Genomic DNA, 14,663 nt, shown 5'->3' with positions numbered 1-14,663 from the left:
TAATAAATTTTGCATTTCTTACAACATTAAGTAATGAGTGGCCTCTCTTTCAAGGCAATTTAATTCAATGAACAGTAAAGAAATTTTTTGAGGCCTTCAAAGTGCGATTTTTTTTCTAAGCATTGATTCAAAATTAATGAAAATGATTTTGTATTCCAATGTTCTTAAAGGACGATTATAAAAGTTTCTAAACTTTTGAGGCTAAATTTGATCCAAATTGCATCGTCTAGTATTTCGGCTTTGCATTGATTAGATATACTAAAGATTCTCTGAAAATCAGATCTAAATTTATGTGCACAAATGTGATGCATATATTTAATATAGTTTGAAATATCTTTTTTACACATTTCTTTTTTATAAGTTAGATTAATTTAAGAATCTAAAGGTCTGTGGTTCTTAAGGGGGCTCTCTACAACGTCACAACATGGCGTACTTCCGTAAAAACGCCATTTTGATCCCAAATGATCAGATTCAAATTCACTTAACACCGATAAATCACTGAGTATAACACAACATGCGATATTGTGGATGGAATGTACATTATATCACATCAATTAATACAGTGTATTGCCCAATACGTATCCTTTCTTTAAAAATGAATTGTTTGTCAATTTATTCAATTTCTACTTATTTAGTTATTAAATAATACATTTACAAATTTATTAGAATAAGATTTTTAGATGAGAAAAAAATGATATAAAACATGGCTTGTCCATATGCTAATTCATCATTACGTGTCAAAACGCCATACACTCAGAAATTTATTTCTCCAATAAGCATATATGCTTTTCAGCAAAATATATCCCCCCTAAAATGCAAATTTGATAAGATAAGACATATGTATTATCTTCCCATCGACTAGAGGATACTCTGTTCTCGATTTGTATACACCCGAAGGAATGGTTATACCCGGTGAAATTTCGCATGACCCAAACGTTTGATCACCATTGATTGTCAGCTGTTTACAAGTATGGGAAACGTGCAGGTTTTAAACGAAGTGTGCATTTGGTTATAGGAATTTCTTTTACCGCTTTTGGCCATTTACCATCTTAACTTGTTTTGTTATATATAGCACTGAATAACACATGCAAGTTGGATAAAAACGGTAAGTAAATCTACCTTTCTCAATACCATGAATTCACTAAATACATGTCTTTGTCATTGACTGAAAACGCGATGATTTCCGCTTAAACTCATTGAAAAACAATACATGTACAATACGAACTTCTTTCAATGTCCTTGCGTGACATTTGTTTAATACTTGTGCAAGTAGAGTTTATTTGAAGTTTATATATAAAAAAAAGCAGTACCAAGATATTTGAGTCCACTCTTAAAGCGGATCTCTCACACCTGAATTTTTGTGATGTTTATAAATTTTTGACAGTTTTTCAATTTTTTTCAATTTCTTTTTTTCATTGTTTTTAACCTTTGATATTATATATCTTTTCAGATATTGAAGAGGATCCAACCAGCTATTCTCAAGAAAATGCTGTTTTAGTTTTTCTTTTGTCTATTTTTGTAAATTTAAATAAAAATTATGTTGATTTTTTTAATCTTTGTTGGTTATTGTTTCAATATTTTGTAACACTAAACTTTGAAGAGAAATTAAAAGCACTGGGCTTATAAAAATATAGATAGGAGGGATTTTAACAAAATAAATAAAATATTTCAAATATTTCTAAAAAATAAATTGAAGTACTTTGGAACCTTATTTTATCGGATATGGGGCCTATTATTTGAAACAAATGCATGCAACAAAAATCAGTTATACTTTATAGGTGTAGAGAGCCCCCTTAAAATTGCATCTTGAAATACTTAGTATTACATCTTTTCTCTCCTTTTACCGAACAATATGTTTTCGCAACGGACCTAAGTTGGATTTAACTGCTATATTCATGTAGGAAGCGAAACAACTCTAACTGCAAAAGAACAGAGAGGTAATAGTTTTTGTTTTATTTATAACGAAAAACGAGTATAATAAAACTAAACACATTAGGGTAGCATCTTAAGATATTCATTTCTCAAAATCATACCTGGTATCTGACCGATGCGTACCCAATCTCGAATTTTTTTTATAACTGTTACCCTAAAAAGTATTCTCAATACGGAAGTTCATATTGTAATGTTCAAACTATACAACAGGCTGATATGAAACAGATACGTGAAAGTGTTTCCTTTGTTCACAACAAATAAATTTTAAAAATGTGTATATTTAGGGTAATATTTGAAAAATGTTATCTCTCTAGACTCGTTACTGACCGGATATTGCGGGCTAACAAAACATGACTACAGGCACGTAAGGAGTATACTGACTTTAGAAATAGATAGTATGCGTTGATCAAATATATTCAAATTTAGTTTAAATATCTTTTTTACACCAAAGTCTTTAGTAAGATGAATGAAAGCATCTAAAGGACTGTGGCGGATCTATCAAAGCAAATGATATGCACGCACGGATTAAAAAAAACAAAGCAAAAACAAACAAATGTCTTCATTGAATGATTAACCTTGTCTTTAAATGGAATTTAAAGCATAAGTTACACATATTGCAACCTAAACCTACAATTTATTGAGTATTTATTTTCGTCTGTTTGTAGATTGAATTTTACAGGAAATTCGTAACACTGCCAAAATGGCCACCAGTACAACTAAAGCACAAGACGTTATCCTGTGTCACCTCTGTGACAGAAGACCCGCCCTTCTTCACTGTAATCCCTGTCAGGTCAACTAATGTGAAGAATGCGTCGGGAAACACTATATGACGTCATCATTCTCTAATTACGAAATTGTCAAATACCGAGAGAAAAAATTCCATCTTTCATTTCCAAACTGCAAAGCCCATTGTGGCGAAAAGTTTTCTTTTAAGTGTAAGAACTGTGATGTAGAAGTTTGCTTTAAGTGTCTTAGCGGAGCCCATAATGGTCATAGAATTATTGATATTAAGGACATTGTTGGTAAAAAGAAAAAGCATATAGAGAGAGACGCAGTTTATCTAAATGGCGATATCATTCCAAAGTTTGAACAAGCAGATACAGAAATAGAATCCAAGTTAGCGGCTTTGAATGCTAAATTTGACGAATTAGAACAATCAGTCACAGAGCATGGGCAAGAATGGCAGCGATGCATTGAAGAAATCGTTGCAAAGAACAATAAGATATTGCAGAAATGAGAGGAGATTGCATCAGGAAATTAAAAGAAAACCAGAAGAAAAAAATCAAAAATGCTCTTAAAAGTCTAAATGAAATTGCTCTGTAAAACAAAATGATTTCTCAGTCCATGGACGTTAGTCACATCACAAAATATGAAAGCAATATTCAGATATATTTAAACATTCCACTACATGTAAAAGTGGAACAACCAGTTTTCGTTTCCAAGGACGTAGATAAAGGTAAACTTTACCAAGATTTTGGAAAATTAACAGAACCAAAGATTCAAACAGAACCGATCTACAGGTTAGATGTATCCAATGAGCTCCTGGATAAAGCCGTAGAAATTGCAGCCTTCCACACAGGAATAACAGATTTGATGAGGATGACATTTCTAAATACAGAGGAGATGTGGATATCAGGGAGGAATAAAACCATCACTCGTATCAACAAACAGGGTTCTGTACAGGGGACTGTTACTTCTACTTACAAAACTTTTCCTAGTGACATTTCAGTTTCAAAAGAAGGACATCTGCTGTACACAGATGCACTTAATCATGTAATTAATGACGTCTACCTGGCAACAGCACAGATCACAGCACCAGAGGGATGGCAACCATTAGGACTGTGTTGTACATAATCAGGTGGCTTACTGGTCAGTATGTGTACACATGATGAAGAAAATTATAAAATTGTCCGTTATGAAGGTCAAACAATAAAGCAGGAGATAGAGAAGGACGACCAAGGTAATCCACTATATGAAGCAGGGGAAAAGATGCTCTTTGTGACAGAAAACAACAACGGGGATATCTGTGCCTCTGACGTCAATGGTAAGATAGTCGTTGTGGTGAATAAGGCAGGAAAACTCAGATACCGATATAAAGGACAGCAGACGATGAGGGTGCAGTTTGAACCTTCGACTATCGTCACAGACTCCGCGGGCTGTATAATAATTGAGGATGTTGGTAATTTCTGTACTCACATCATTGATCAGGATGGTCAGTTTCTCCGTAGTCTGGATTTCTGTGGACTAATGAGTGTGGACACGCTGGGACGACTGTGGATGGGGGAGTATGAGAATGGTATTGTGAAGATCATCAAATATTCAAAATAATGTTTTTGAATTCTATAATAAAATATTTTGGCAAATACTATAACAATACTTACATACTATAATATTTATTTGTATTTTTTTAAATAATGAAAATGTTTAGTGTGTTGATTAATCAGTCTTCATAATATAGAAAAAATGTAATAAATGGGACCTTAAATTAACTCATAAAAATATCACACATGCAATAACAAGCTAAGATTTTAATATTCTGGAAATATATCAACGTTTTAGTTGTAAATTCAAAAAATCATGAAAACTAAACAATTTTAAGTGTATTTACGGAACAAATACTAATTATGAATATTTTTTTGTGATGATGATATCTAAAGAGTTCAACTTTGTGAGAGTAATATTAACAATATAAAAGCAAATTTTCTAATATATCTGTAAAGTGTAACTTCGGATAAGTCATCCATGTTCTGTCATGATTATAAACTTTAATATTTCATACACCAAAGAATTCTATTCTACGAGGGTTGATCCAAAATTTCAATTCAACATGATTCATACTTTTCAAAATATCGGATTATATACAACGTGCGATTATGATAGTCGCCACAACTTAATAACGTCATATGACGGATACGAGCCGTGATACATTTAAACGCTTCGTTTCATTAAAAATATTTGAGATTCATGAACACGTTCACAAAGTTCACTCTTGGTAGCCACTCTTTTCATAATTAATTCCTTCGTCAAAGAATTCCATTCTATTTTATTAAACTTACATTACTTAACACAGAACCAATGTTAGGTCTTACTTGAAGCAGTATCCAAAAGAAACTGTAAATTTGATAGAAACTTCCAAAACAATGGTTGTCTTTGTCCAATTGTTCCTCCAACCGCCTGTCTCTGGTTATTGAAACATTACAATTTTAGCTACAACCAAAATATTTTTTTTAGATAATGAGATATTTCAAATGTACTTTTCTATCAGTATGTTTGGAATTTCAATTTTATCAAAGATGCATGAAATCATGTGATTAGAACAGATATCGATAAAGCTTGTCGACTAAAGGTCCTGCACATTATCATTAGAATATGTATATGTACATGTATGACATAAAGAGAGAACCTGAAGGCTACTGAAGCAAAAGTGGCTGTACTTGTATTACAACGCTGTCTTAATTTTTAAGTCTATTCAACATATCTTAAAATGTTTATGTATTTAAACGTGAGTGCGAAGAGTTAGCGCTTCATTACAAATGTGCAGGTGTAAAGACGAATAATGACCCCCATCGAATAATGACCGGGGGTCATTTTTCAACGACAAAAAATGACCCCCTACCCGTAGAAAAAAATCATTTTTTGTAGAAAAAGTGACCTAGGGGTCATTATTTTATATGTTAGTCTTATAAAAAATTGACCCCCATTGAAAAATGACCCCCTTTAAAGTGAAAATAGATTCTTTAATTGTCAAGTAAATAAAATTTCTTTTTGATATTCCTCCTTATAGTGTTTGCTTAAAGAATGATATTCCACTTGTTTTTAGAAATCAAACCATGCAACAATCAGATTCCAATACTCTTTAATAGAAAAAAATAATTTTTCCTTCATTTCAACGTTTAGCTTGTGTAAATTTGGCAAATCCTATTTGACAATGAAAGAGGAGGAAATTTTTACCCCCCCCCAAAAAAAAAATACGTTAAATAAAAAAAAAAAATAAATGAAAGCAAAAATATCAATAAAACCCTGTACCTTTCAATAATACTGAAAGAGGCTCTAGATAAAATATTGAAATGAAGTTAAGCCTTCACACAAGTTCTATCATATCATAATTTACCTCGCCATGATTAAAGCATACTTTAAATGTTGGTGGGGGTATACTTGAAAGTATTGTGGCAAAGTAACAGTTGAAAATTAGTAGAATAGTAGATTATTTTAAGCTTATTTTTAGTCCCTCTTTATAGAAAAATAAAGGTAGGGTAGTTTTTTTGTTGCTTTTGTTGATAATCGACTTCCTCCTAAATAAGTACGTAAGGGGGTGGGGTGGGTATAACACCTAAAAATATATAATTATGCTCTGTAGAGCTATGGGCTAGTGTTAGATACCCATTCTAATGCAAAAACTTTACATGTAGACATAAACTTTTGATTTAGCACACAGTATTCATTACATTTCTTAATTTTTGTTCTACTCCACCCTTTTACCCAGTTCTGAGTATATTTTTCAGAGAATATGAAAATCAGAACAAACATTTTCATTTTTGGTAACGTCTTCTTTATACTGTATCATAATATGAAAAGTTAATTGAAGACCATTTCTTTTTATGTCCCTGTAATCGAAGACTCGGGGGTATATAGTTTTATCGTGTCCGTCTGTATGTCTGTCTGTCTATCTGGCGGTCTGTTTCTCCGCAAAAACTTTAACCTTGACCCTAACTTTTCATTTATTGTAGCTATGCCTTTCATATTCAATATGTGTATATTCTTGGTGACAAGACCTTACTTTGGGTACCACCAAATTTGACCTTTTGACCTTTACCTTGGGGTTTGTCCCATTTTACACAAAAATGCCAAATTTTTAATTTACTTTGGCTATAATTTTTAAACGGTAGAAACTAGTACTCTCATACTTCACAAATGTAATCCTTGTTACATTAAACCTTTCTTAAGAATCCATCAACTTTGACCCTTTGACCTTTGAGTTTGACCTACCTTTCAAACACTTATCCTTAGCCATTAATTTTGAACAAGTGGTGCTAGGGCTTTCCTATTTTGCAATTGTATTTCTTGTGAGAAGATCCAACTTTGGGTACCATTATATTTAAATTGCCTTTAAGAAAAGTTTAATCTTCACAATGTTGCCATACAGGGGCATAGCTGTTTCATAAACACATCTTTTTATATATAAGAGGAGTTGCGGATAACAGATGGATACCCCGAAGCGTAACAAACGGACGGACGGACATCCCGATCACTATACTAGTATACCCTCCCGCTTTTCAAGCGGAGGATATAATAATATACGATTCTGCTGATTTTTTCTGTCAGTACGATGATTTCCACCATCGAAATCATTACTCTTTTAGATTCTGAATCATCGCATTGGCCTTAAAATATAGCTACCGGCATATTTGTATGTTATGAGATCAACATATCATCAATTAATTCCAAATAAGCTCAGGTGAGCATTTTGGCCAACATGCTTGTTTATCTAATTTTTTTTTGCCCCTACAAATTTCAGCTTAAATCCACAGGGAGTCATTTCTCTACGGGGGTCATTTTTCTTCACGTGGATTCTGCAAATTTTTAGGGTGGTGACACTTTTTCTACGGGCAAAAGGGTAATTTTTCTACGTCGAATAATGACCGGGGGTCATTTTTCGCTGTCGAAAAATGACCCCCGTCATTATTCGATGGGGGTCATTATTCGTCTTTACACAGGCATGAAGCGTTGTAGTTCATGTACAAAAATCAAATTCATATCTTATATTTACAAAATTTTTCTAATGACCTCTACTATATATTTGTTGATCAATGATTATTATTGCATTATTATTTTTTGCTTCAATCACATCACAGTAAATTTATTCTTACTCATCCCATGGTAGTTTGTGAGAGCATGAATCTTTTGTTATTTGCAAAGAATCTTAGGGGAAAATATTTGGAAAATATTTTGGTTCAATGTTAGAGAGGAGATCTCAAAAGTTATGTTTCTTAGTTTTAGTCACTAATGGTTATCAAAAAAAGTTATTACTTATTCCAGTGTGATACATCACTTCTATAATGAGACAAGACCATATATGCATTGATAATAGTGATGATGATGGTAATGATAATTCATGTGTATGAAATCAAATAAAACAAAGTCTTCCGTTTTATATCTATAGTTTGATGTCATCTTTCTAAGCTCTTGGGGCCCGTTTCATCAAAAGTCGTAAAGTAAAGCCTTAACTTAGGCGTACTTCCGGGGCTTACGCCAAAGTTTAGTCGGGCGTAATTTGCGTTTCACCAAGTAGCGTAAGTCTAGTCGTAAAAGATACGCTTAGTCACAGGACTAAGTCCTTGACAACGTTGAATTGCGCAGGCGCAGAAACATAAACATTGCCCAATGGTACAAAAATGTATAAACTGTAGCACGTCAAAGTACAGAATAACACAAATTATAGATAAATTAATACTTGCACTAATTGAAACATGCACGGGTTTATAGTGTCATGTAGGAGACATGTATCTTATAAGGAACCAATTTTAGTTGTTTTTTTTTTACAACATTTCAATGATGAAAGTCTTATAAATTGAAAGGAAGAAAAGGACCGTACATGTACATGTATTTTGGAATTAAGCAAAACTACATTTTTGGAATTTTAATTACAGCCACTCCCCCCTTTTCCCGAAAATGATACAGGTTAATGACTTCGACTTTGATAATAAATTTCATGATAAATACTGATTCTACTGATAAATACTAATAATTATTAATGACTTTGCCTTTGATAATAAATTCCATGATAAATACTGATTCTACTGATAAATACTTCAGATAATTATGTTTGAGACAGAAGATTTAAAAATTTTCATTAGAAATGTATATGCAAGCAAAAATAATGAATACAAAATGCAAACAGTTTACATATGTACACATTTTGAGTCAAGAAATAAATTTTACACGTTTACTACTATGGCACATGTAAGATAATCCTCTCTAAATTTATTAAATTTTTGTCAATTCAAATGATTCATTATAACATTGTTATTGTTTATTAAAATGACACAAAGGTTCATAATATAATTTAAAAATATTAGACTCTAGGTCGTGCAGTTATTGAAAAAATCTTTACTATCTGCAGATTAAATGTAATGTACCGTTTTAAAAGTACGCAGAGAGAGAGAGAGAGAGAGAGAGAGAGAGAGAGAGAGAGATTCGGAAAAAAATGACTACAAAGATATTCTTACAAAAATTCTCTGCTTGTGTGGTCTCTGTCTTTAAGGGGGCTCTCTACACCTATAAAGTATAACTGATTTTTGTTGCATGCATTTGTTTCAAATAATAGACCCCATATCCGATAAAATAAGGTTCCAAAGTACTTCAATTTATTTTTTAGAAATATTTGAAATATTTTATTTATTTTGTTAAAATCCCTCCTATCTATATTTTTATAAGCCCAGTGCTTTTAATTTCTCTTCAAAGTTTAGTTTTATAAAATATTGAAATAATAACCAACAAAGATTAAAAAAAATCAACATAATTTTTATTTAAATTTACAAAAATAGACAAAAGAAAAACTAAAACAGCATTTTCTTGAGAATAGCTGGTTGGATCCTCTTCAATATCTGAAAAGATATATAATATCAAAGGTTAAAAACAATGAAAAAAAGAAATTGAAAAAAATTGAAAAACTGTCAAAAATTTATAAACATCACAAAAATTCAGGTGTGAGAGATCCGCTTTAAGAGTGGACTCAAATATCTTGGTACTGTTTTTTTTATATATAAACTTCAAATAAACTCTACTTGCACAAGTATTAAACAAATGTCACGCAAGGACATTGAAAGAAGTTCGTATTGTACATGTATTGTTTTTCAATGAGTTTAAGCGGAAATCATCGCGTTTTCAGTCAATGACAAAGACATGTATTTAGTGAATTCATGGTATTGAGAAAGGTAGATTTACTTACCGTTTTTATCCAACTTGCATGTGTTATTCAGTGCTATATATAACAAAACAAGTTAAGATGGTAAATGGCCAAAAGCGGTAAAAGAAATTCCTATAACCAAATGCACACTTCGTTTAAAACCTGCACGTTTCCCATACTTGTAAACAGCTGACAATCAATGGTGATCAAACGTTTGGGTCATGCGAAATTTCACCGGGTATAACCATTCCTTCGGGTGTATACAAATCGAGAACAGAGTATCCTCTAGTCGATGGGAAGATAATACATGTCTTATCTTATCAAATTTGCATTTTAGGGGGGATATATTTTGCTGAAAAGCATATATGCTTATTGGAGAAATAAATTTCTGAGTGTATGGCGTTTTGACACGTAATGATGAATTAGCATATGGACAAGCCATGTTTTATATCATTTTTTTCTCATCTAAAAATCTTATTCTAATAAATTTGTAAATGTATTATTTAATAACTAAATAAGTAGAAATTGAATAAATTGACAAACAATTCATTTTTAAAGAAAGGATACGTATTGGGCAATACACTGTATTAATTGATGTGATATAATGTACATTCCATCCACAATATCGCATGTTGTGTTATACTCAGTGATTTATCGGTGTTAAGTGAATTTGAATCTGATCATTTGGGATCAAAATGGCGTTTTTACGGAAGTACGCCATGTTGTGACGTTGTAGAGAGCCCCCTTAAAATAAAGTTACAGCTACTCTTTATTTGGTTTTCATTAAAAATGTAAGTTATGCAGGAAATCAAAAACATGTATATTTTTATTTTATATATGTGCTTTATATGCGCTCAGATTATATTACACTATGTAAAATTTACTCTTTTAAACAAAATCATGAAAATTAAAGATATGTCTTCTCCGTCAATGTTGTCTGAGAAAAAAAAATAGGAATAATTCATTCTTGAACTTAACTGTGTAATTATTACCGTCTTACATCGATATTATAAAAGCAATAATATATTTCCCCATTTCAAAATCTCTTATTGTTTATGACCCCCCCCCTCCCTGGGTTCCGTCTTAGATTTGCCAGGAGGTTCACTTGTCCCAGATATCTAGAAAAATAATTACTTTCCCCCTTAACTGAGTACACTGTACATTCAATGTTAATCAATCTGCAAATTCGGGAGGTTCTGAACTCTCTCTCCGACCCCCTCTAAATCCACGCATGTGGGCGAGAAGTAAATAAGAAATGGACTCTTCAAACATGACAAAAAACTATTTGGTTTTAAGATGGGTTATTTTTTTTTTTTTGGATTTTTTTCTTAAATGTAGAAAATTACCAGAAAGAGGATTACTATGCTTTTGAAACCGATTTTTTTTTGTTGTTGTTGTAATTTTTGTTTTTCAGAAAATATGTTTTTGGGAAAATATTTTAATTCAGTGTCCATGTTTTGCTGTGGGAAACCCAAAATATGTGTCGGATCAAAATGTACAATAAGGCACAATGGCAAAATGTAACTAGATGCTGTCATGAGACAGTAATACCCGCACTAAGGTGTTTGCCTCTAAATACACAATCCTACGGTCGGCTTACCAAGGAAAAAATCAAAATAATTCTATATAATTCAGGCACGTAGCATCGTTTTTGAAAGTGGGGGGGGGGGGCCAACCGTATAAAATTTTTTTTAAAAACAGAAAAAAATTAACATGGAAAAAAAAATGAAATGGGGGGGGGGGGGGTAGTGGCCACTTTTTTTTCAAGGCAAAATTACTTTCACTTCCAATTTTTTCCCATATTTCCTTGCAATGTATATACTGTGGTAAAAAGTGTGGGGGGGGGGGCAACCATCTTTTCAATGGACATTTTCTTATAGTACAGGTAATGTTGGGAAAAAAGGGGGGGGCAGCCCCCCCCGGTTGCTACGTGCCTGTAATTTACATGTATTCATCAAATTGGGTATGAAATTATCCCTGTGACCTATAACTCAGAAACTCTTACATTTATTTTACATGCTTAATTCATTATATACCAGTTTGAATTCTATTAATAATGTAAATTAGATTTTGATAAATGTTTTGCTCATAATAGGACCTTTTCAAATTTACTAATCCCCCCCCTCTCGACACCACAATCACACAGTACATACTTTTGGGAATAGGCTAGATGGAACAGTTTTGTTAAAACATTGTTTGTTATGAATTAATTTAAAATTTGTTCTTGACATGTAAATTCTACATCACATCACGTTGCGTCACCCATTATCATATTTTTAGATTAAACTCCACTCGGTACACCTCGGCCAATTCCCACTTCATCTGATAAGGTGACGGAATCGATGGCACGAAGGTTTTCCGAATGGAATATCATTATAACATGCTGCAGAATGGTGTGCTTTGGATTAATTCATTTTGTGTTATAATTGGATTTATATTTCATGAAGTTTACAAGACCTATGGAGGTCGGTAAGTACAAGTTTAAGTATAGTGGGGGGTAAAATAAACCCAAACGATTAGGTTAAAGTTCAAAAAGGGTCAAAGATCATCGCATGCCACACTAGACGAATTTCATATTGTGAAGTTATCTCCCCTTGTCGATGTGACATTCAGTTACTGCCAATACTGGTGCGGATCCAGAATTTTTTTTTCGGGAGTAGGGAGGGGGGTTCACATCTCAGTCAAAAAATTCATGCCTAGAATTTCCTGACAAGCAGGAGAAAAAAACTCATACACTGAAAACAAATAAACAAAAAAAACCCAATGTTTTCTTAATTAGGGGGAGGATGTCCAAAGTCATTTTTTATTTGCTTCAGTATATAGTCTTGTTTGAATAACAAAGGAAATTCCAGGGGGGGGGGGGGGTCCAATCTCCCTACCCACTCACTAACCCTGAAATAACAATCTATTTTGTGATTCCAATTAAATAGTATATTTTTTTTCCATTTGACTAATTATGTACATATTTTGTTTCTTGTGTTTATATTATGTCTGTCTATTTGTCTGCAGAAATTATAACCTTGCCCATAAGTTTTAAGTGGGATGGGCTATACAATTGGCTTCCACATTTTATAGGTTTATTTCTTGTGACAATTAAGACCTTTTATTTGGGTACCATTAATTTTTACCTCTGATCACTTGACCTAGAATACACATTTTTACAAGAAAATTACCCAACTTTAAACTTGGCCTAAATTTTGATCAGTAGGTGCTAGGACTTTCATGCTTAACATGTGTATTCATTGTGAACTGTCAACAGGTATAAATATGTTTGACCTTGACCCTAGAGTTTGAACCACTTAAAAAATTAACCTTGGCAATTAACTTTTGAAGAGGGAGTACTAGGGATTATTTATTTCACATGTGCATTCCTTGTGACAAGACTTTTTTCTGATACCAACAATTTGAACCCTTTGACCTTGACCTTTGAGTTTGACATATATTTGAGAAACGTCAACCTTCGCCATAGGCTACCAGACAGGGACATCAGTGTTTCACAAACACATCTTGTCTTCATTATTATTTGGTGGTGTCTCCATATGACGGAAAAATTCCAATGAGAGATGTATTCACAACAAACAAACAAATTACTAAAGAAGATATAAAACATGAATATGTTGGTCATGCATATCTCTGCATGAAAAAAAAACAGCTTTTCAAGTACTGCAACCATATTGTAACCCTTTCAAAACACTCATTTGAGCTTTTCTGGTTTCCTTGTCATATAACGTCTGTTGTGACATGTTGTCCATCTGTTTGTCTGAAAATTTTTTACATTTTTAACTTTTCTAGAACCACTGGCCCAATTTTACCCATGCAGTCAGACTGTTCTTCTGTCTGAATAAAATTAACCTTGGTTATCACGGTCATATCTACTGAATGAGAAGAGACAATTTAAGGCATTCATATTAAACTTATGTACAAGTATTTACCTGTGAGAATGGCATGGTTTTTTTTTTACATATGACCTAGAAGTTTGACCTACTTGCAAAAAAATTAAATTGTTATAAATTCATCATTTGAAAGAGAAAAGTTAGGGCATTCATATTATAATGCATGTATATTATTACCTGTGATAAGATCTTTCCAAATTATTCATGACTTTTACTCTGTGACCTTGACCTTGAAGCCTAACCTACTTTTCAAAAATGTTGCATTTGCTTATAACTTTTGATTGAGATGAGATATGACTCTCACATTTGACATGTACATTAATTACTCATAAAAATTCAAGGTGTTTCCCAGCTTGCAATGTTTTTTTACTCTTTAACGTTGATGTTTTACATAATTTTCATGATATTTAACTCTCCTAAAAGATGATTAGGCTTCTGAGTAACATTAAGGAGGGCTTCAGGAAAGACAGGACTTTTTGCACAAAAAATGTCATTTTTCCAACCCCATTTGACCTCCCAGGGCAATATCAAAATTCCAAAACCTTACTGCACATCTACATGACACCACCAACCATCTCCCTAAAGATGATTAGTCTACTGTGTAAAATGTAAGAGGAGTTCAGGGAAGACGGGGCTTTTTGCATAAAAAACGTCATTTTTCGACCCCCATTTGACCCCCCGGGGCAAAATCAAAATTCGAAAACCTTACTGCACATCTACATGACACCACCAAACATCTCCCAAAAGATGATTAGCCTACTGTGTAAAATGTAAGAGGAGTTCAGGGAAGATAGGGCTTTTTGCATAAAAAACGTCATTTTTCGACCCCCATTTGACCCCCCGGGACAAAATCAAAATTCCAAAACCTTCCTGCACATCCACATGACACCACCAACCATCTCCCAAAAGATGATTAGCCTACTGTGTAAAAT

The 14,663-nt window shown here is 32.8% G+C and overlaps 1 protein-coding gene and 2 long non-coding RNA genes across 3 annotated transcripts; 2 read left to right on the top strand and 1 right to left on the bottom strand.

The window, feature by feature from the left end:
• Positions 1–399: 399 nt before the first annotated feature.
• Positions 400–1,548, top strand: LOC134253011 (uncharacterized). Its single transcript, XR_009989052.1, has 2 exons — positions 400–1,105; positions 1,451–1,548. It is a non-coding gene; the product is annotated as an uncharacterized LOC134253011 (long non-coding RNA).
• A 2,259-nt stretch (positions 1,549–3,807) lies between these two features.
• LOC134253018 (uncharacterized) lies at positions 3,808–4,260 on the top strand. The gene has a single exon (XM_062735541.1). It carries the CDS (start codon positions 3,808–3,810, stop codon positions 4,258–4,260), a length of 453 nt encoding a protein of 150 aa, XP_062591525.1.
• A 5,178-nt stretch (positions 4,261–9,438) lies between these two features.
• LOC134253012 (uncharacterized) lies at positions 9,439–10,603 on the bottom strand. The gene is made up of 2 exons (XR_009989053.1): positions 9,881–10,603; positions 9,439–9,536 (listed from the first exon to the last, which is right to left on the bottom strand). It is a non-coding gene; the product is annotated as an uncharacterized LOC134253012 (long non-coding RNA).
• Positions 10,604–14,663: the final 4,060 nt, after the last annotated feature.

The sequence above is a fragment of the Saccostrea cucullata genome, unplaced genomic scaffold (assembly GCF_032062105.1).
Source record: "Saccostrea cucullata isolate Sc308-1 unplaced genomic scaffold, CSIRO_AGI_Scuc_v1 ctg2805, whole genome shotgun sequence".
NCBI classification, from domain to species: domain Eukaryota; kingdom Metazoa; phylum Mollusca; class Bivalvia; order Ostreida; family Ostreidae; genus Saccostrea; species Saccostrea cuccullata.
The sequence above is the reverse complement of the archived record's forward strand: the minus strand, read 5'-3'. Positions and strand labels throughout refer to the sequence as shown.